Genomic DNA, 20041 nt, shown 5'->3' with positions numbered 1-20041 from the left:
CTTCACTGTCTCTGATTTGTTTAGACCAGCGGTGTCCAAACTGCGGCCTGTGGTCGCATTTTCTATGGCCCGCGGCTTCTATCTTAAAATGTGTTATTTTTGGCCCGCCAGCCAAACATATCATACAATCATAAATCATACAAAATCAACAGGCAATTCTTATTTTTGTTTTTAACTTATTGTGTAACGTTTGCATCATGATTCTCTGAGAATTCTCTGAGAATACATTATCACTTTCTCTGTCTGCATCGTGGTGCGTCACGCGGTGCTGCAGGGCCTGGTTGTTGGTTCCAGCTACGCAGAGGGGTCGGAAGGTGCAAAACACCGGTTCAGCACTTCGACACAATTCACTACGAGACTACACATGCTTCTGCATACAACCTGCTATCAGAGACAGTCTGTACTGCACAAGTGAAGTTCTCCAAAACTACGGAGACCCTCTGTGACATGGTAAAAAAGAAATAAATTGTGGCCATGAATTATGTATAACGTGCGCACGAAATATTGTTATTATTATAGTAGCCCTTTTAGAATTCATGGACGGGGTGCATGGGAGCGGGCTGCCCGGCCAGAGAGCAACCTCGCCGTACAGCATTGAGCGTCCCTCTCTGGGGAACGTGCCGGAGTACTGGGGGGCTCCAGGAGCTCAGGAGAGTGGAGCGGAGCGTCCCTCTCCCTGTCCATCGTGTCGCTCCCTGCTGCCCGCTCCTGCCCGCACCGGGCAGCAGGGAGCGATGCTAGAGCCATTAGAGAAGTTAAAGCGACATGATGGAGAGGAAGAGGGACGCTCATTGCTCCCTGCTGCACGGGGAGGCTGCGTCCTGGCCTCGGGCCTTTTTACCGGCGGCTGGATAAAAGCAACTCTCCAGAAATGCGAACATTGACCATGAAGTAGTTTGTGTCGTGTGAGCAGACTGTCTGTGATAAACTGTGATGTTTTACTGGTGCAGCAGAGCAGTCCATCTTTGCTTGTTAACGTCCTCTGTTGTTAAACTGTCAGTTGTACAGTGAGACTCGGCACTCTCAAACTGACTCCGTCATTCAGTACGCATCTGTCGTAAGGCACGTCATTACATTTTTGCGTCTCGTTGGCATGCACTGCAAAACTGTGTAAACATTAAATTACAGACCCTTTGAGATCAGCACTAAATGACTCCCACCTAGTCTACCTGACATTTTACTGATGTCTGCTGCTCCTAAACCAGACCTGCCTCATATGATCAGATCTCACCTGCACAGTAGAGTCAATAACGTGCCTGTTGTTCAGTTATCACAACCACACAGTTGCTGAATGTTTTAAATGTATGCTGTATATTCAGATAACATTTTCTGATCTGTCACCTGAATGCTAAGATGTTATTTTGTTTGCTGTGTAAGATGTAACATATTACAAAACAGCATACACAGTTTCTATTGTTTAAAATAATGACATCAGGGACTGTTGGCCTGATGTGAGCCTGATGTGTGTCTTTTGTTGGACCACAGGGAGACTTAAGAGTCGCGGAGAATGTGTCTCCCTCTAACAGCTGGTCGCACCAGTGCGACCTCAGATATAAATTAGGTCGCACTCTAGAGCCCTGCTCTTTATATTAACTTTATGGATCGGTTACAGAGATATAAGTTGATGCAGCAGCAGTGGTTTAAGAGGGTCTTTTTACACAAAAAAGGACTTAAAAAATGAGTTAAGAATCCATTATGGAGCAACTGATTATTCCAAGATTATTCCAGCTGCATCCATAGCAAAAAGAGAGAACAACAAACATTATGGGGACAAGTTTCAATTCCACAGGAGGTGAGGATCTATCTGATCTTGGCTACTTAACATAACAATGTGTGGATATTGGATTAGATCGAATGTCTGTTTAATTCAAGCTAAAAACTGCATGTATAAGACCAGCATTCTGACTCCAAAGCAGTTAAATAGAATGCAGCCAATTCTTTTTCTTAAGCTGTGCTTTTTCTCCTTTAACATATCAGCAATCCTTTTTGTACAAAATGCATCCTGATATTCCAGAAACTATATACTTGCCATATATATATATATAAATATATATAATTGCCACATAAATACTGAAGAAAATCTATACACTACAATATACATACTGTACAAGCTCTCTGATACTCTTAATAAAGTGATGATGATCAATTACTGATAGATATTAAGCTGGTATTATAAGACATGTTCTCACAAGTTCAAGTCGTTTGTACTATGTTTCGGGGCTATGTTGCAGAATGAATTTGGGTGCTTGGAGCAAGGTAAAGTAGATGTGCTTGTAATCTCAAGAATCTGATGCATCATCAACAGAAGTGCTTTCCCACAGCAGTCTGTGAACAGCATGTTGTAAATAAAAAGATGTCCTTTATTTCAAGAGTGTAGATCCTGAACATTTGTACCAACATTGTGATGATAGTAGGTGTCAGTAACCGAGAGCGTGAAAGTGTTAAAGAGACACACAATGTCAGTTTGCACTGAGAAGGCAGAGAGTGAATCAGCTCATTTTCCCCTGCTGTCTTGAGGGCTAGACAGTCTGACAGGCCAGCAAATAAGGATGACTCATCCTGACTAACACACACACACACACAGGTGGGCTCACACACAAGCGCAGGGTGATTGATTATCCCCTCCATAACACACGCTTTGTGGCTTCCAATTTCCCTGAAAGGAAACTTCTCATGCTCTCTCAGATTCTTCAGCCTTTTTGCAAACACTTTCTCGATTACACAACCAATTCTTTACACACACTTTCTTTCAAACACACACACACTTTCTTTTGCCTTTCTTCTTTTCTTTCCGTTTCAGCTACACTGAAAAACAGCCCTGCAGCCACCAACATGTGACTCATGTCTTAGTCTTTTTGAGTCTCAGGATTGGACACACAGACACAAGCATGTGTGCACAATCACAGCCATGGACACACACGTACATACAACCACAAGAGCCTTGCATTCCAATCTGTCTGTCTTTTGTAAAGATTAGACTTCAGTGCTGAGGGGTTTCCAGATCTTGTGGAGATGATATCTGAACAACCTTCAAAAGAAATAAGCTCCTTTGATCTGTTCAGTTATACTACACACACGAACAGACTTTGCATGCACACACACAAGCAGCACATACTTTGTCATCAGTCTTTTGGAGACTGAAGGAAAGGGAATACTTTGTTTTCAGGAGAAAGAAAGAAAATATACAGAATAAAGCTATACTAATGCTTTATTCAAGTCTAGGTTAAGTCATTTTTCTGTCATTAACTTATCAAAAATCAAACAGTGTTAGCACCTTTAAAGGACTTTACTAGTTCTCTTAACCCTCCCTCATTATTCTTATTATTTATGTCATAATTAACAAACTCCTTGAAACTAAGGAAATCTTGTGCACTTCAAGGATTTGTGTAAAAATCTGATTTTTTGGTTCATTACTGATAAATACAGATAATTTTAAAATGTTCACACTTGCAAACCTTTGAAAGAGTCATTGTTGTAGTATCAGGAGTGGACTACACAGGGAAAGGCAAAGAGCAATGAATGGGAGGCAAAGACATCCTAAAAGGCAAGTCAACATTTATCAAGTTGTAAACCAGAGAAAACAGGAGGTGAACAAGGAGCGACTGTTTCTCCCTTTTGTAACAGCATTCTCAGAAACAAGCTTGGGATGTCTTCCCCAAGGCTCAACCACCATACACAGAGAACCAAGAACAAAAAGTGTGTGTGGATGTGTGTAACAGGATCGGTATGTGTGCCACTGGAGGTTAAGTGATGTAGGCTGAATGGGTTACCAGAGTTTGAGTAACTGTTTGTGGAGTGGTCCCCAGTGTCTGTCTGCATTATAAGCCTCTGTTTGAGTGCAAATGCCTTGTGTGTACATATATGCACGTGTGCGTATCGTACCTGCTTTGGGTCCATGTTGGCTCTCATCCAGGACCAGGTTGTTCATACATTTAAGCTCCCAGTCTTGGACCTCAGTATTCCACAGGGCAGGAACCAACACAGGATACTGGGCCCTGCAAATGGAAGTGCAAACAGGTAAGTCATACAGAGATGAGACCCAACCTGTCAGATAACAAGTGTTCGACTTTTGAAGAAACATGAAAGCAGAGTGCTGGCAGGTTACAAAACGCCCAGTTCATCGCAAAATACCTGCAAATCTGAATGTATGAACACTGTGCATCTGTATATAATTCCAACCCATGCGTTTTTATACATTTTTTATTAGACCTGACAGAACTTTAGATCTTGTCAATCTTTAAAAAAACAAGTGTGTATCACAAAGCTAGAATTGGCATAGATCACAGGACTCAGCCATCTAATCCATTACAGAATGACAAATGGTTAGAGAGAAGCTGATGGACTGCTTATGAGAAGATGAGAATTGAATGAACTGGAAAAAAGATGGATGATTTATGTGTTCTTAGAGTTTTCACAGATTCAGGCTTATATCAGCTCATCTAAAGAGCAAGCAAATCACAAATGGTGATGTGTAACAGATGTATGATATAAGGTGTTGTTAAAATAAATGTGGGTAATAAATGGTGCCCACTGGGTTGCAATTTCTCAACTGTAAGCAACAACTTCCCTCTTTGTTTCTTCTTAATTTACAGATGGTAGAAGTGGTAAATGCAGAGATATTTTTGCTTGAATTAGTCTGTGCACTTGATTGTGCAACAGGTGTTTACCACATCACACATTATCCTATTGTGTTTCTTTGATTGACTAGATCTGTCAAGGCTCTGATGTGTGTTTAGAGGTAGTGTCCTATTACAAGATGTTAAAACGGATAGGGCTCCAACTCTGACTATCCCAAAGCAATTTTCTGTATTGAGTTTCTTAGAGAAAAGCCTGAGTGAAACAGAAAAGATGTGGACTTTGAGCTAAGCCTTAGCTTAGCTTCTTTACATTTCATATTCTTCACATTTATATTCTATAAAATGTAAAAAAGAATGATCAACATAAGCAGGAAGGCGAGACCTTTGGTGTGAATACATCTGACAAATTTTAGGGGGTTAAAGGACAAGGGAAGAGTGAAGCAGAGACTTTACTGAAGCCAGGCTCGTCACTGAAGTAAACAAATGATGTGTCAACCCCTCTAGCTGAACGGGGGTGTCAATGTGTCAATGCGGATAAATAGACGAATGAAAGAAGGCATAGAAGAGGAAAGGGGGCGAAGAAAAGAAAATGAGAACACAGGGGAGGAGGGACAGCCCAGGGAGGTTTATGGGAATTGACTATTGCGAAGGAGGGCGTAAACAAAAGAGAAAGAGATTTGACTAGTGGAGGCCATAAGAAGAGTGTGTATGGGGAGTGAGTAGGAGGGAGAGAGAGAGACAGGACTGGGCACTAGAGATATGGACACTGAAGGAGACACTGTGAAAAGCAGCCACTGAAAGAAAGAGATGAATGAGTCGGAGGGGTAGTGAAGGTTAGGAGGAAGGAAGGAAGGACATTGTGTAGAAGCTTCTATGTTGCTGTTTACTATAACAGCACTTCAGTTACTATTATTTAATAATAAAAACAGAGTATAAGTAAAAAAGAAGTGCCAGAAAACTCAGGAAGTCAATACTGTCAGCAAAAGTTGAGATGATGCAAAGGGAGAAGAGACGGCAGTGTCATGTTAGAAAAACAGAAACAGACAGAAGCTGCTCTTTGACTAGTGATGTAGGCTGTGCTGGGAGTCATTGTTGAAGCCTATGACTGAAGTGACAGCTGACTGACAGCCCAGTGCAGACACACAGTCACATGAGATGGATGAGCCTCTCAACCAATCATTAATCAGAGTGGCCTATCTGGATGCATGACAACACCTATTTATACCAATCACAGTGAGTAAAAGAGCTGAGATCCTTGAAGAAAATTAAGAGAGGCTGAAGATCTTGCCTTGCACTCCCCCCAACTCACCCAAACTAGTGTACCATCTCTCTGAATCTCCATTCATCTTCTTTCTCCCCCTTCCCTCACTCTCTTGCTCCCCCCCCCTCTTTCTTCAGCAGTATCTTCCCAGTGTAAAGAGATCCTGCCATGGGAGACAGCCGGACCACTTAGTGTTGACTTCTGACCAAGCTTTCATAATGAAGCCAAGCAGCCAACAAGGACTTCTCAATGTGATGTGATGGCAGCATGCCCACTGAACACCACAGCTAGAACAAAACGAGTCTGTCAGTGCTGCCCTTGATGCATGCATGTACAAGCAGCAGAGGAGGTCCGCACGTAGGCCAAAACGTTCCATTTATGTTCATGTAACATTTAAAACATCATGAAAGCTATTAAATGTTACAAGTGACACGATAACAAATCAAAAATGCAAGTCACTGGTTCATTAGGACTCCTCCTCCCACTCTTGCTCATGATAAAGTGCTTTATCACTGCCTGTGACACAGCTTGTATATGAAAACAACTTGGCTCTGCAGCCTCCATTTTCAGGGTCAACCTACAGATCTTTGTCCAAGGTAAACAACCTTACGTCCAAACATTGGGAGCTTTTCTACAATTAGAGGCACATAGGAGGGTAAAATTGAAGCAGCAAAAGGAAGCTTATCTATTAAAACAAATATGATAAACTAGGCTTCAATAATCACTGTGTGCCACTCCATCTCAGACACACACTGGCTGTATACACAAACCCGGTGACCCTGCTGAGTTGCCATAACTACAGCTCCATGTCAACAAAACATGTCTGCCGGCATGTGACGTTTTATATTCAACATAGTGAGAGACACACAGGGCTCTGATTGAAAGCAGCATGGGCGGCTATTGAAGAAACTAATTTAGTAAAAAGGATGTATACACCAAACGTGCACAAAAACAACCACAGCAAAACAATGACACTCTCTTGGAATGCTCAATGTCAAAATATGTCCACTCTTGAAGGGCGGACTGATATTCATGAGCTGCCTGGGGTTTTATTTAGGATCCATCCTAAAAACTGAGCTCTGAGAACTATGCTGCACATTCTTTATTAGGACCCGTTGCTTTTAACACATCCATGAGGGTGGTCTGGGAAAAAACATTATGCATGCAGGACTCAGACATCATCTTATGGAAGAGGAAAGAAATGGATAAATGTATTAAATCATAACCTAAACCCATGTATAGTGCTGTACTTTGTAGATTTACTTACAACTCAACAGGTACTCTCAACAGCAGGGGTAAGATTGCTCCTTCATCATGCAGGTCCATCAGTCGAGGCTCCAAAAGGTCAATGATGGTCAGAGCAGTACGGAATATAGCTGACAGGCCTGAGGACACAAAACAAAAACTGCTCTCATTATCTGTAAATGCAGATGTAAGGATACATCATTTATAATTATATTATAATTATTATAATTTTTTTCACAAGCATGTATTTGTGTGTGTGTGTGAGTGTGTGTACACACCATGCAGGATGATGAGATCCCAGACAGCCAGGACTGAGTCCCAGCAGGGCAGGGAAGTAAAGAGAGTAAGAAACCATGGCATCACAAAGTGGACTGAGAGAACTCCCACTGTCTCCTGCAGGGATGTTGGGGAAAATGTTGGTTGATTTTGCATTATCCAAAAAATGTATTCATGACTTTCACAGCCAATTTCTGTTGAAAAAAACTTTACCAACTACACAACATGCACATCAGTTATATCCTGTACTGTTAGTTTAAAGCTTTTACTTGTTCTTTAAATATATCATTCTTGTACCAGGCTGGATGGTTTCTATATGTAAATAGGTAAAGTTAATGTATATCACAAGCACAAAAATCTGTTTATAGTTCACCTGCCTTAAATCTGCTGAACAGCTCTATTACAATGGAAATGCTCACCTCTGATTTCTAATAGGCTTTTTCCATGAGAGGAAAAACTATTGTGCCGACAATAAACCCCTGTGGTGAGTGTGTGCGTATGTGTTTCAGTTCCAAAGTGCAGCTCTCTTCAGACCTGCTGAGTCGACTTAAGAGTACACAAAGACACTAATGCAGCACAAAAAGTGCAGCAGTGAATGCATTAAAATATGCACTAGACTGAAAATTGTGAAGTATTATGTGTATACAAAGGTGTCTAAAAAAATATAATATACACTACCGTTCAAATATATATAAAATAATAATAATAATAATAATAATAATAATAATAATAATAATAATAATAATGTGACAACCGCTCAATAACACATCTGTGCAAAAAAAGTTTTGCATGTCTATAGTTTGGATAAATACATGTAGAGAAAATACCCCTCTGTGAAAACACATGTTTCTACAATGACAAAACAGAGCCAATACACTAAATGGCAGAAGAGGCCCAGTCGATGATGGATGCATGTCAGCGACCTCTCCCCTACAAATGAACTACTCATCACTTGCCTACACCTGGCCTCAAACACAAAAGTGTACTGTACACACACACTGTAACATCTTTCTTGTCACTGTGTTTTTTTCCAGAAAAGAGCAAAATAAAACCAGCAAAAACAAAGGCCCCCCGTTTGCATATGCCCATAAGCTGATCATTTTTTTTTTTACCAATTTATGAGAATGAATGAGTATCACTCAGCTGTTTATTGTACAAACACAGAGTTAAAATGAAAATCCAGAAGCACTTACCATGTGCTGGGAGAGTCGAGGCTTTCTGTGTTTCAGGAACTGCTCAAAGACCATCACCTGATGTTGGATTCTGATTAAACAAAAAAGACAGAACAGTTCAGATTTGTAGCAGTTCACAAAAGAAATAAGTTTGAGGGGCAAATGTAGGTTGACTCTTTTATTCTTTTCTACCCTCATTCTTACTTGGTGAGGCTGAGGTCAAACAGTTCAGCCAGATATTTGGGTTTATCTAGCAAGGCCGACAGAGCCCAGAAGGCTTCTTCCTCTCCCAACTGCATCAGCAGGACTGCAGCTATGTAGGACATTCCTGTTTAACACACACACACACACACACCTGGATAAAACAAGACACTGTATAAAACATCATTACGATTGCACTTCAAAGTAAATGTGACTAGATAAAGTATGTGTTTAGTGTACAAATAAATTTCATGTCTTCTCAAACAGACATGTCTGTAAAATGGCCCAAATGGTGGCCTTGATACACTTTGTAGAGCTTAAGCATAGCTGTGCTTGATGTCACTATTGTTTAAAATGAGAAAAAAACAAAAGAAAGAAAATCATGATGCATAATTAGATTAAAAAATTAAAACGTATTAAGAAGCTTTCATCCAATTTGCAAATCTGTGAAACTAATGTGAATAATCACACTATATTGTAATTAAAAAATATATATATATATATATATATATATATATAATGTTTAAGCAGAAAACAATGTTGACAGTGTTACTGGTATTTTACTGCCATCAAGTGGTCACTTTATGTACTGCAGCAATATCCATCGAAAACTGATATCTATGATCTGATTGCGACTGATCTATGAAACAAACTAATAACTACCTCTAGGAAGGAACACACATTAGCTCTTATTTGCTGAAAATGTAGTGCAGGGCCAGAAAAAATAATATGTTGGAAAAGACAAAGAGTTTATTTACCTTGGCTGTATCCAATGTGTGGGTTGTATTTAGCATAGGCGATGAGGACCCTGAAGAGCTTAGCTTGACCCTCGATAGCTTCTGGGCTGTCTCCCATCAGACTCCGGTGGCTCGGAAAAGAACGCTCTATGGAAGTAATCATGTTTAAAACATTGTGAAGGACTGATTCAATTCGTCTGTACTCAGTCTTGTTGCTTTGTTTGAACTCACGCAGGTCCAGGGCGATCTGTCTAAACAGTGCGATGTCATCTATGGAGTAACTGGACTTGCAGCTGGAGGACTGTTGATGGTTTAAATCCAGATCGTTCTGGGTTTCACTTAGTGTGGCGATAGCAGACAAAATGCCGTACTCACTGACTCCCAAGTCCACCAGAGGCCCTCGCACTTCAGACAAGCAGGTCTATTAAAGAAAGAGAAAAAAAAATCATCTGGTCTTTTTTTTAAAAAAAACTCATGTGCAGAAGCACTGAACCCCCATGAAAATTCAAAAACTGAATACAAGCAAATACTGACATCTGCTGGGTAATCACTGGTGCAACATTCTTCTAATTAAATCGTTTGAAAACAAAAAACAATCCAAAAAAGATTCTGGCTTATATCTAGTATATTTTTTCTGATCAATCTAATATCTTAGCACAATTAGCAGAATGTGTTAGATTATGTAGATTACTACTAATTAAATACTTTTTGATCCACCTAGTTTGTGTTAAAAATAATAAAATAGATGGTTACATAAAATAGAAAGAAAGTCACTGCTGCAGTATACAAAATCAGGACAACACAGGTGGTTCTTTTCATTGTATGTTACCTGGTAGTTGAAGTTGTTATTTTCCCTCAGAGTGTCAATGCTGAGAAGGCACTTCCACACTCTGCCCCGCAGGCTTGGAGGAATACCCATCCTGATAAACCGCTCAATCTGAAAACACAGTCAGTCACAGTCGGTGTGGAGAAAACGCCAAACCAGGAGGTTATTAACAACACCGTCTCACCTGACTCTTGCAGATAAAACTGGCTCCATTCCAGTAGCTGAGCAGCTCACACAGTTCTTTCACCCTCACTGAGCTCAGCTGGGGGTAGCTTACAAAGACAACACAACATGGTGAGCTTGGACTGATTCATCAGTTTCTGTACTAGGCTTTCAGAGTTTGATATATGAATAAGAGGGTGGATGTGGAGGAATACATATCGATGCTGTCTGGGTCTCAAACTCAGTTTTTATTGTGGTTTTAACTATTTTATGTGACCAGGAAAATTACGAAAAGGCTACTTATACAAGCCCATAATTTTTAATTCATTAACCAATATGTTAGAAATGCCCTTTTTCATATAATGCTATCTTAATCCCAGTAAGCTAACCTTCTAAAAACAACAAAACAGAGCAGCAAGCGTGAAGACTAACAGTACCTCATATACATGTTTACTTACATTTGTATCGTTAACTGAATGAAAAGAATAAAAACACAGAAATTAGACACTAACTTGAAAGTTAAGAGTTCTTAACTAACCAAATTTAAATTCATTAGCAAGCTAAACAGCGCGTGGCTAGTGCGTACGAGCTCATGGGTAACCTGTCCCGCACCTGTAATCATGACATCGGTGATGAAGTTTTTGGTCCTTTCTTTTAGCGACAGCGAAGCCGAACTCATCAAAACGCAGTTTCTCACTGCGCCGTCTAATAGTTGAACTTCTCCTGTTGGCATTACTACTGCTTCTTCTCCTCATAGTTAAAAGAGACACTTTGTCTTGAACAAAGTTGGGTCGTATTATTGTATTAAAGCGGTCAACAATGACCAGTGGAGCTGCCGCGGGCAAACCCAATATTCTCTCTTGGACCAGCCCCTTTTCTTACGTCATCATGTTTGAAAGTTTTTTTTTCTCCAAACTTTATTGAACATCCCTCAAATGACAAACTCAGCCACTGTTACAGCAATAATGTGAAAGTAACAACGAACCAATAATAATAATAATAATAATAAAGAACTTAACTTAAAGAACTTAAATTAAACTTATGGATTATGGCTGCAGAATCAGAATGACTTTTTTCTGTCGACATTTTTCCCCAGTGGTGTGCAAGAAGAAAATGTAATAAACATACAAACTCCACTTTAATGCTCTTTATTATTGTAGTACAAAGTATAAAGTCTACATACGGAGATCTTTGGTTGGACATTCACAGTGATAAAGGCAGCATCCATTGCCAGCAAAGGAACACTTTTTTGTGAAAAGATTATAAAATGGCAAGAAAACGTGAAGTAATGATACAGGATAATACATTATGATCTCATCATTATTCCGCTGTGACTCTGTCACTCCTGCGTGTCTCCACTTTGTATATTGTCTGATAACCGTCGTCCCAGGCATACAGCTGTTTGTCCCCGGGGTGGTAGTGGATGCTGCTGTGGCTTGTGTAACGCTTTGGGAAGAATATCACAGGACTCTCTTCGCTGTCCAAAAAAAAAAATCAGTTTAGTTTTTTTTTGTGCCTGGATTTACTTGAGAAATGAACTGCATTTATGTCTGTCTGTGTGTGTGTATGTGTGCCAACCTGTGGATGGTGTCATGGATGTCGTAGAGACACTGAACAGTGGAGCGCCCTCCGTAGCGTGTGTTGTAGACCACATAGAGGGTCCCACATATTATGAAGGCTCCCTCAGCATCACGGCTTCTACACTGTGTATCCCAGGTATATTCTACAGCTAAAGTTCCTGATATACAGACAAACAAACAAAGCGCATAAGTCTTGAATGACACTAGAGAGGTAAGACTTGAGGACACCTCCCTTGTGGTATTTTAACCCCACAGTACTGCATCTATTTGCTGGGCTGGTATCGTACCTTTATCCAGTTTGGTGATGACCAGGTTTCCTCCATATTCAGGGTCTGCATGGATGACCCAGAGACCAAGTTCATCAACAGCCATGTCCAGGTAGGTGTTAGGATTCAGGCTGTAAACGGGCAGACGACCTGCTCCTGGAAGAAGCGTGCTGTCCGCTACTGAGCCATTCAACATGTCTACCTTCAGGTGATACAAGAAGAAATAATAAATGGTTAATTGTTCTGTTTCATGGGTTTATTGGTTGTAGGTGCGAGATGCATTTAGCAGGGTAAATCTTCGGTCATGTCTGAAGCACTGTGAGCCTGCTGCAATGTTGCTTTTAGTTTAATTGCTAATTCCAGTTTCCAATGGCTAACATGGATATTTTTGAAATATTTAACATAATAACTTTGATGACTGGCTCAAAAAATTAGCATTAGAGATTTATGGGAGTTCTTTCAGAATTTCATGGCAGTCCGTCCACTAGTTTCTGTCCCTTTCTGTCTTTTTTGAAGTAAACTGTAGCAATACTCCAAAGTATACAGTTTAAAATTAGCTTCACTGGAACAAACTTGTTTCTTCTGGCAATGTTAGCTCAGTGACCTCAGCTAACACAGTGAAGCAAAGGATTGGGACATAACCAGCTCCCTGATGACTAAGCTGTACAGCAAAGCGGTTCAACTCAACTCAAAGTCAGCCGCAAACAGGCGAGCCAGATGCTACAGACAGTAACTGGATATGTGAACCTTACCGGTTTAATTTAACCCCTTTTGTACAAACAGGGTGCAAATCTGCAACTGAGCAGTGACATACCTTCAGTATTTCGTTGGGTGTATCGGCCTTGTGGCAATAGAGGAATCCATTGTAAACCACATGACCTGATCCCTGCCATTGGAAAGGCAGCTGCAGCACCTTTTCCGGAGGGGCAGATGTCCTCTCTGTGAAGCTTTGCAGAGAGGAGTACTGGAGCACAGTGTTGTTACGGATTCCACTCAGCAGGTAGACCTAAGTAAGTAACAACCAGCAGAGGCGTGAGGGGTAGATTCTATTGACAAGTTCGATCTTAAAATCCAACAGAATTGATCAGCTCAAATATCAAAAAATCATTAATCATATAAAAAAAAACATAAGTAAGGGGTAAATTTGATGAACAGTAAAAGGTCAGCAGTCAACCAGCTCCTCACTGAGAGGAAGATAAATACAGAAATAAAAAAGCTCTTTCTCTACTGTAAACAACAGACATTAGCTGATCCTTCAGAGGGGTCCTTGAACCAGGTCCCATAGGTGTCTCCTGCCTTTTTCACAATCTTCAGAGACTTGATTTGACTCAGAGTTGTGCTGCAGTCTGGAGATGTTGGAGAGAAGACAGAATGTTTCTGTTGGACAAACTACACCAGTACAGTTTGTTTCTCTGTTTGTAATCTGTATATCTCTTCTTTCACTTTCAATGTTCCTTTATTTTACTTATTCTGGCTCACACAGACACACGTGCACACACTTCCTACCATTGTCCACTTTGAGTGTGGCTTTCTTTTTCAGCTGGTCCAGTTCTGCAGCCTTTATCTGCTGTTCCAGCAGCGCCTCCTCCATCTCAATGTCAGGCTGGTTGGGAATTTTGTTTTCCAAATATTCCAGCTCTCGCTCCACTCGCTCCACTCGTGCAGACACACTGTCCACCTGGTTCTTCACCTCTGACCTGCAAAAACATATTCCGTTCATTCATGTATATAAAGGTAATGTAGTTTTACAGTAACACTTCAGACCTACCTGAGAACAGTGAGTGTGGACAGATAACCTCTGATTTCAGAGGAGAGGTCATAGGTTTTCTGGGTGGCAGTCACTGTGTTCTGTTCACACTGATTGAGACGCTCCTGATTTGAAAGAAATTGAAGACACAATTAAAGCAGGAAAACAGCAAAAATCTTTAACAAAGGACGTGTAACTTAACTTTGTCAGGAGTTTTGCAACTGCAGTTTTTCAAATGGCCACTTGAGACAGATTCTGATGGTGAGTCAATCCACATTGACTTCCATATTAAAATGTTCTTTCACTTTTAATATAATCCACTCAATCCACATTGACCCCCATATAAAAATGTTTTGGGCTATTAGGGGAACCATTGTTCACACATCTGGTTCCCTCTTGTGGCTATATGAATACAGCGCATGTCAAATTTATATTTAGAGCAGGTCTTGTAAACATGTAAATAACACGTGTTTACTAATGTAAATAATGTAAAAGGTGTTCAAGGGAACACCTTGGAGATTTGCTCAGATGTGTAAGTAGTAGTTAGTATGCCTCTGGTTCTGTGTGAGTTAAGAGTTATATCAAGCTGTAGCTATAAGCTTGTGGACATTATCTCTGCCAAGTTTCATTTCATTCTAATTGAGGGAAAATTACAAGACGAAATTACAGAGGGTTTAGTCCAACCTATGTAGACATCCTTTTCAGACTTGTAATTTGAAGGTTTCGATGAACCAAACTATATATTTCACTTTTAGGTCACTACTGGTGTTCACCACTTCAATTTACATCACTTTTTACTTTTATACTACACATCTATAGATTATAATAGATGTATATATATACAAGATGACACACTCAGGGTTACATCACAAGGCAGTTCATCCATCTGCATTTACAGTCTGTAGACATGCCCAGTGGCAATGATTCAAAAGCTAATGTTAAGCTGATGTTGGTATGTTGCAGTAAGAATGATATTGGGCCCTGTGTTTTAGCATTATAGGTCTACATTCAATCACAGCAGTCTGTATTAATCATCTATTTGCCAGAAAAGAAATATTTTCTGTTGGCTCATCCAGATGTCCATAACAGGAGACCTGGCAGACAGATGCCAAAAACATTGAAGCCAGATGATCTCTGCAGGGTGTAAACATGTCACATTTTCACTCTTTTCTTTTTAAAGGCCACTTTAAGGTCTAATGCTATGAATATATCAGCAGGACAACACAGTAGAATACACTGCCCTCCTGGGGGATGCATGATATGAAATAGCAACAACTTACCTCCATCTGAGTAAGTCTCCTCTCCAGATACTGGAGTATAAAAGCATCCTGGGATGAACTCTGACTCTGGACTGAACCTAGAGTCAGAAAAAAAAGAAAGAGGGGAACCGCAGGGCTTGACATTTCCAGCATGCCTTACAATAACTCAGCGCAGTAACGACTTTAATATTTTTGCCCTGTCAGTGATAATGAGACCTTTTCCCGTACTCTTGGAGCGTTCCAGCAGCGTATAACCCTCTAAAAGAGACAAAACGATCTCTCCATATGGCTTCAGTCACTGTAACTACAGTCTTGTTGGAAAGCTGTTATTCCTCCTGCACAGTTTGTTCACTAAGTTTTAATCCTGTTAGAGTTGCTGCTCCAGAACTTTCTGCCTAATCAGTTGTTGCTCCAGTGGGTTTTGGATCCAAATGAGCCTCACCCACTATCCCTCCCAGCCTCCCTCTCTCTCTCTCTCTCTCTCTCTCTCTCTCTCTCTCTCTCTGTCAGTCTCTCTGCCTGTCTCTCGCCCACACTTCCCCTCAACATCTGAGGAATGAGAGGAGAAAAAACCAATAGAGGAGGGGGGAGAAAAAGAGAGACAGCCAGTACTAGAAATAACCAAGACAGTTCATACCCCATTGGTCAACCCAGCACTTTTTTGTTCTAATACTCTCCAGATGGCCCACTGACACGTCCTCAGTTTCACAGAGCAAAGTTCAGTTCTTCACCATCCTGTGTGAGAAATACACTGTAACAGCTTATTTACCCATAACACCCAGTCCACACATGGCCATTGTGTTATTTTACAGTGGGATGGATTACAGCTTTCATCCCAAAAAGCAATTATTACACAGTTGCCTTGTAATTTGCTCATAATACTATAGTAGAGCATAAGGCCAGTAACAGATCCCATAAATAATACTTGTCAAACATTTTAAAGGGAGAGGAATGCCAGATGAGTGAGTGATCTCATGGATGGATACCAGTCCTGGTGATCCAGATGACATTCTGACTGTTTTTGGTCCAAAAGCTGTCACTGCCATTACGGATAATTCTTGGTTAGCATCATGCTTGTTGGCACCTTTTATCTCTATCTGGTGCTTTTTAGAGCTACCCGGGACTGTTTCCTGGGCAACATCTGGTTGTAAGATGATGTTGGAACTCTAGATCTGTCACATAGAAATCACAGAACTCTGCTTTAAACTTCAACTTTTTAACCTCTGCCTCCACAACAGACTTCTACCATTAGATGGCACCACATCACAACAGAGATAGTACAGCAAAGCACAGTCAGATGTGGGAGCTGCCTTTTACCACACACACACACACACACACACACACACACACGTCCTCCCACCCCACCACCACAACTGCACACCCTACCTGTGCTATGTAATTATGGCCCTGCTGTTAAATCCTCTGTGCTGTGTGGGGCACTGGTAATAATAAGGACCCTGTTCTGCACTGCCAAACTTTGTGGCTTTCATCTCTTTAAAACAAACCATGTCTTTGAATGAGGCCAAATCACAGGTTTAATGTTGCATGTGTGTGAGTCACAACAGTTAAAAGGATTTACTTTAAAAAAAAATCATTTGAAAAATCTTAAGAAGTCTGTTATCCTCTATTTCAGAGAACAAAGGGATGACTAGAACCAGTGAGAAAATAAAGAGAACATTGTGTACAATTTTGTGTTTGAAAGAAAGAACCCTACCAGCTGATTTTACAATAACATACAAAGCCTAAAAGTAGGCGATGAGAAGCCAGTTCAACAAATGAAACAGAAATGTCCATCCATCCATCCATCTTCAACCGCTTATCCGGGGCCGGGTCGCTGGGGCAGCAGTCTAAGCAGGGACACCCAGACTTCCCTCTCACCAGACACTTCCTCCAGCTCCTCTGGGGGAATCCCGAGGCGTTCCCAGGCCAGCCGAGAGACGAAGGCTGTGTCCCAATTCAGGGTCTGCATCCTTCGGAGGTTGTTGGAGGAAGAGGAGAGGCGGCTCCAGCGGCAGCAAAACCGGTGACGGCTCATTTTCTTCAGGCTGCGCAGTGGGGAGGTAACGTTAAGCTGCTATTTAACCCATATTATTAATCATAATTAATATATCAGTTACTGAGCAAACGCTAGCCATATAACCTGTAGATTGACAAATATGATTAAATGTAATTTATATTTTATTCAATTGTAAGACTTGATACAGGGTTCTGTTTGTAATTTTAACACTTTAAGATAAATAGCTAAATGTGTAAGAACCCTGCAAATAACCCTGACTGAAATCACTGCTTTAATGTGTCATTAAGCATCAGCGCTGCACCTTTGTGCCTCACGTCTGTCACTACACCAGAGAATTACTGCTGGTTGGAGGAGAGTGGTGCTCCTTGGCAGGACCAGCTGTCTGTCCTGGAGGAGGTGTACTGACCATCATCACCTTTGGAGGGTGAGTATACATATTTTATAGCTTTTCATATTCTTCACCGTGGCATCATCCAGTCCAGCAGCACCACCAAGGACTCCTGCTCAGCAAAACATTTATATATATGTTCTTTGTAAATAGTTTTTTCTGCTGATCTTTTAAAACTGTACATTTTCATAATGTCCACTGGTAAATAGTTAGAAATGTTTAAACTGTGTCTTTGTAAATATTGTACATAACAGAACAATAAATGATTTACTGTTGTCACTGAGAAGTTGTTCAAAAGTTTACTTAAATTATAACTAGGTAATGAAACAAATAATGTAACAAGGTTAGAAGGGTTTAAGGGCACAGAGACAATAACAATTTAATATACAATTTAATAAGTAACCATTTAAAGAACATCAAAAAAAAATCACTGCTGTCCACCATCCTCTCCAATGAGCTGAGGTCTGTCCGTTCTTTCTCTCTCTCTCTCTCTCTCCTCTCCCTCCCTCACCAGCCTCATGTCCTCCGTTATCAATTGTCAGATTTCATCCGTTTCTGTTTTACAACAAAATGGCCCCACGTCGCTCCTTCGGGCTAAGCCCGGCCGGGCCCCATGGGGAAAGGCCCGGCCACCAGGTGCTCGCATTCGAGCCCCAACCCCGGGCCTGGCTCCAGGGTGGGCTGCGCCATACCGGGCGATGTCACAGCCCTTGTTTTCCTTTTCTTCATAAGGGGTTTTTGGACCGCTCTTAGTCTGGCCCATCTCCCAGGACCTGTTTGCCTTGGGAGACCCTGCTGGGGGCATTAAGCCCCCCACAACATAGCTCCTAGGATCATCTGGGCACTCAAACCCCTCCACCATGGTACACGTCCATATTATGGACGTCCATACGGTATTACGTACAAATAGAGAAACATTGAAGTCCAGTGGTAGACCGACAAAAGCAACCCATCACAAAGGAACCCAGGGTAACCTCTAAGCAGCTAAAAGCCACTCTCTCTTTGACTGATGTTAATGTTGATGAATCCAGCATCCAGTGACACTGCATTCCAGCATAGGAACTTTATCTGTGGTGATCGTAGTATCATGATGTCGACCTATTTTGCTGCATCAGAGCCTGGGCGGCTGTTCAACATTGAAAGAACAATACATTTTGATTTAATACACCACAACAACCGTACAATACTTAACAGATCAACACATAGAAAGAACAGGCTAGCATAAAGTATTTGTGCGGTCTATATGCAGGCAAAAGACATGTTTACTGCAGAGCATCATTCAAAATGTAAATGTCTCCTTTAATTATCTTTGAAAATCCAACAAAAAAGGCATTTATATTTATTTGAAGTAGGCAGCTGAGGTAAAGTAAGGTAATGGTTTTAATTTGTTTTGTGATCAGATTACACCACCACTTTATAATCTCCTTGCTGTGCTCTACATACACATGTGGGCACACACACACACACACACATAAACACACAATGAGATGTAACCTCATGAAAGATTCATCACAATTTGCGGAGGAGTCCTATAAAATATCCATAGAGTCTCAGCAAGAGACGGGGTTCGCATTCAGGACCGACAGGAGTAATCCCATGAGCTGTGTGTGATTGTGTGTGCATGTGTGGGTGTGTGCCTGAATCTGTGTTTACATAAGACATATATGGTGTCCATATGTATGATCATCCACATCATCTAGATGCTGGACAATCATGCATTGACAAAGACCAAGAAAGATCAAGTATGTAAACATAATTTGCAAAAGCACATAGGGACAGAGACATGCAGTAATGAAATGTGTGTGTGTGTGTGTGTGTGTACCTGTGTTTGTGTGTGTTGAGTGATTGAGTGAGTGAGTGGTACCAGCTTCCCGCCACCCTCTGTCTCTTGACCTTTCCTACCAGTCTTTGTGTTTGGCAGATGATGAGGATTTAATGCCAGCCAGTGCAGACAGGTTCCACCTAGATACAGCTGACACAGAAGAGTGAAGAAACATACATCCAAATGCACATCCTTAAATGCACCTTTGGAATAATTTCTTTACATTTCATAAAATAAAAATGTCAGGTTATATACTTTTCAGAAAATGTTCTACTTTGCTTGCCAATACTTGTGATTTTCACCACCTTTAATACATTCTCAGTCCAAAATTGAATGTGCCAACTAGACTGCCATACTGGTGTGTACTGTGCAAGACAAGATATGTGGTTCAAAGGGCCTTTTTACACAAAAGCTACTTTGCTCTTAAAAAAAAAAAAACCAACACACTGCATTATTCTCTGTCCTCTCTCACTTCATCTCTCTCTCTCTCTCTCTCTCTCTCACT

At 40.9% G+C, this 20041-nt stretch overlaps 2 protein-coding genes across 3 annotated transcripts in view; both read right to left on the bottom strand.

Moving 5' to 3' along the window:
• The window catches only part of LOC114437593 (TBC1 domain family member 10B), a 41574-nt gene extending 30285 nt beyond the window's left edge, over positions 1-11289 (bottom strand). For both annotated transcript variants that reach the window (XM_028408387.1, XM_028408388.1), the window contains exons 1-10: positions 11070-11289; positions 10480-10567; positions 10299-10406; positions 9701-9890; positions 9491-9616; positions 8736-8859; positions 8553-8622; positions 7362-7476; positions 7106-7223; positions 3883-3995 (exon numbers count right to left, since the gene is read on the bottom strand). In XM_028408387.1, coding sequence (XP_028264188.1) covers positions 3883-3995; positions 7106-7223; positions 7362-7476; positions 8553-8622; positions 8736-8859; positions 9491-9616; positions 9701-9890; positions 10299-10406; positions 10480-10567; positions 11070-11212 — 1195 coding nt within the window. In that variant the 5' untranslated portion in view covers positions 11213-11289. The remainder of the gene's footprint in view (positions 1-3882; positions 3996-7105; positions 7224-7361; positions 7477-8552; positions 8623-8735; positions 8860-9490; positions 9617-9700; positions 9891-10298; positions 10407-10479; positions 10568-11069) is intronic.
• Positions 11290-11589: 300 nt separating this feature from the next.
• On the bottom strand, positions 11590-15802 carry olfml1 (olfactomedin-like 1). The gene is made up of 8 exons (XM_028408249.1): positions 15331-15802; positions 14072-14175; positions 13810-14000; positions 13546-13649; positions 13118-13309; positions 12325-12505; positions 12036-12195; positions 11590-11934 (listed from the first exon to the last, which is right to left on the bottom strand). Exons 1-8 carry the CDS (start codon positions 15460-15462, stop codon positions 11778-11780), a joined length of 1221 nt encoding a protein of 406 aa, XP_028264050.1. The 5' UTR covers positions 15463-15802; the 3' UTR covers positions 11590-11777.
• Positions 15803-20041: the final 4239 nt, after the last annotated feature.

Source organism: Parambassis ranga, chromosome 6 (assembly GCF_900634625.1).
Source record: "Parambassis ranga chromosome 6, fParRan2.1, whole genome shotgun sequence".
NCBI classification, from domain to species: Eukaryota; Metazoa; Chordata; class Actinopteri; family Ambassidae; genus Parambassis; species Parambassis ranga.
The sequence above is the reverse complement of the archived record's forward strand: the minus strand, read 5'-3'. Positions and strand labels throughout refer to the sequence as shown.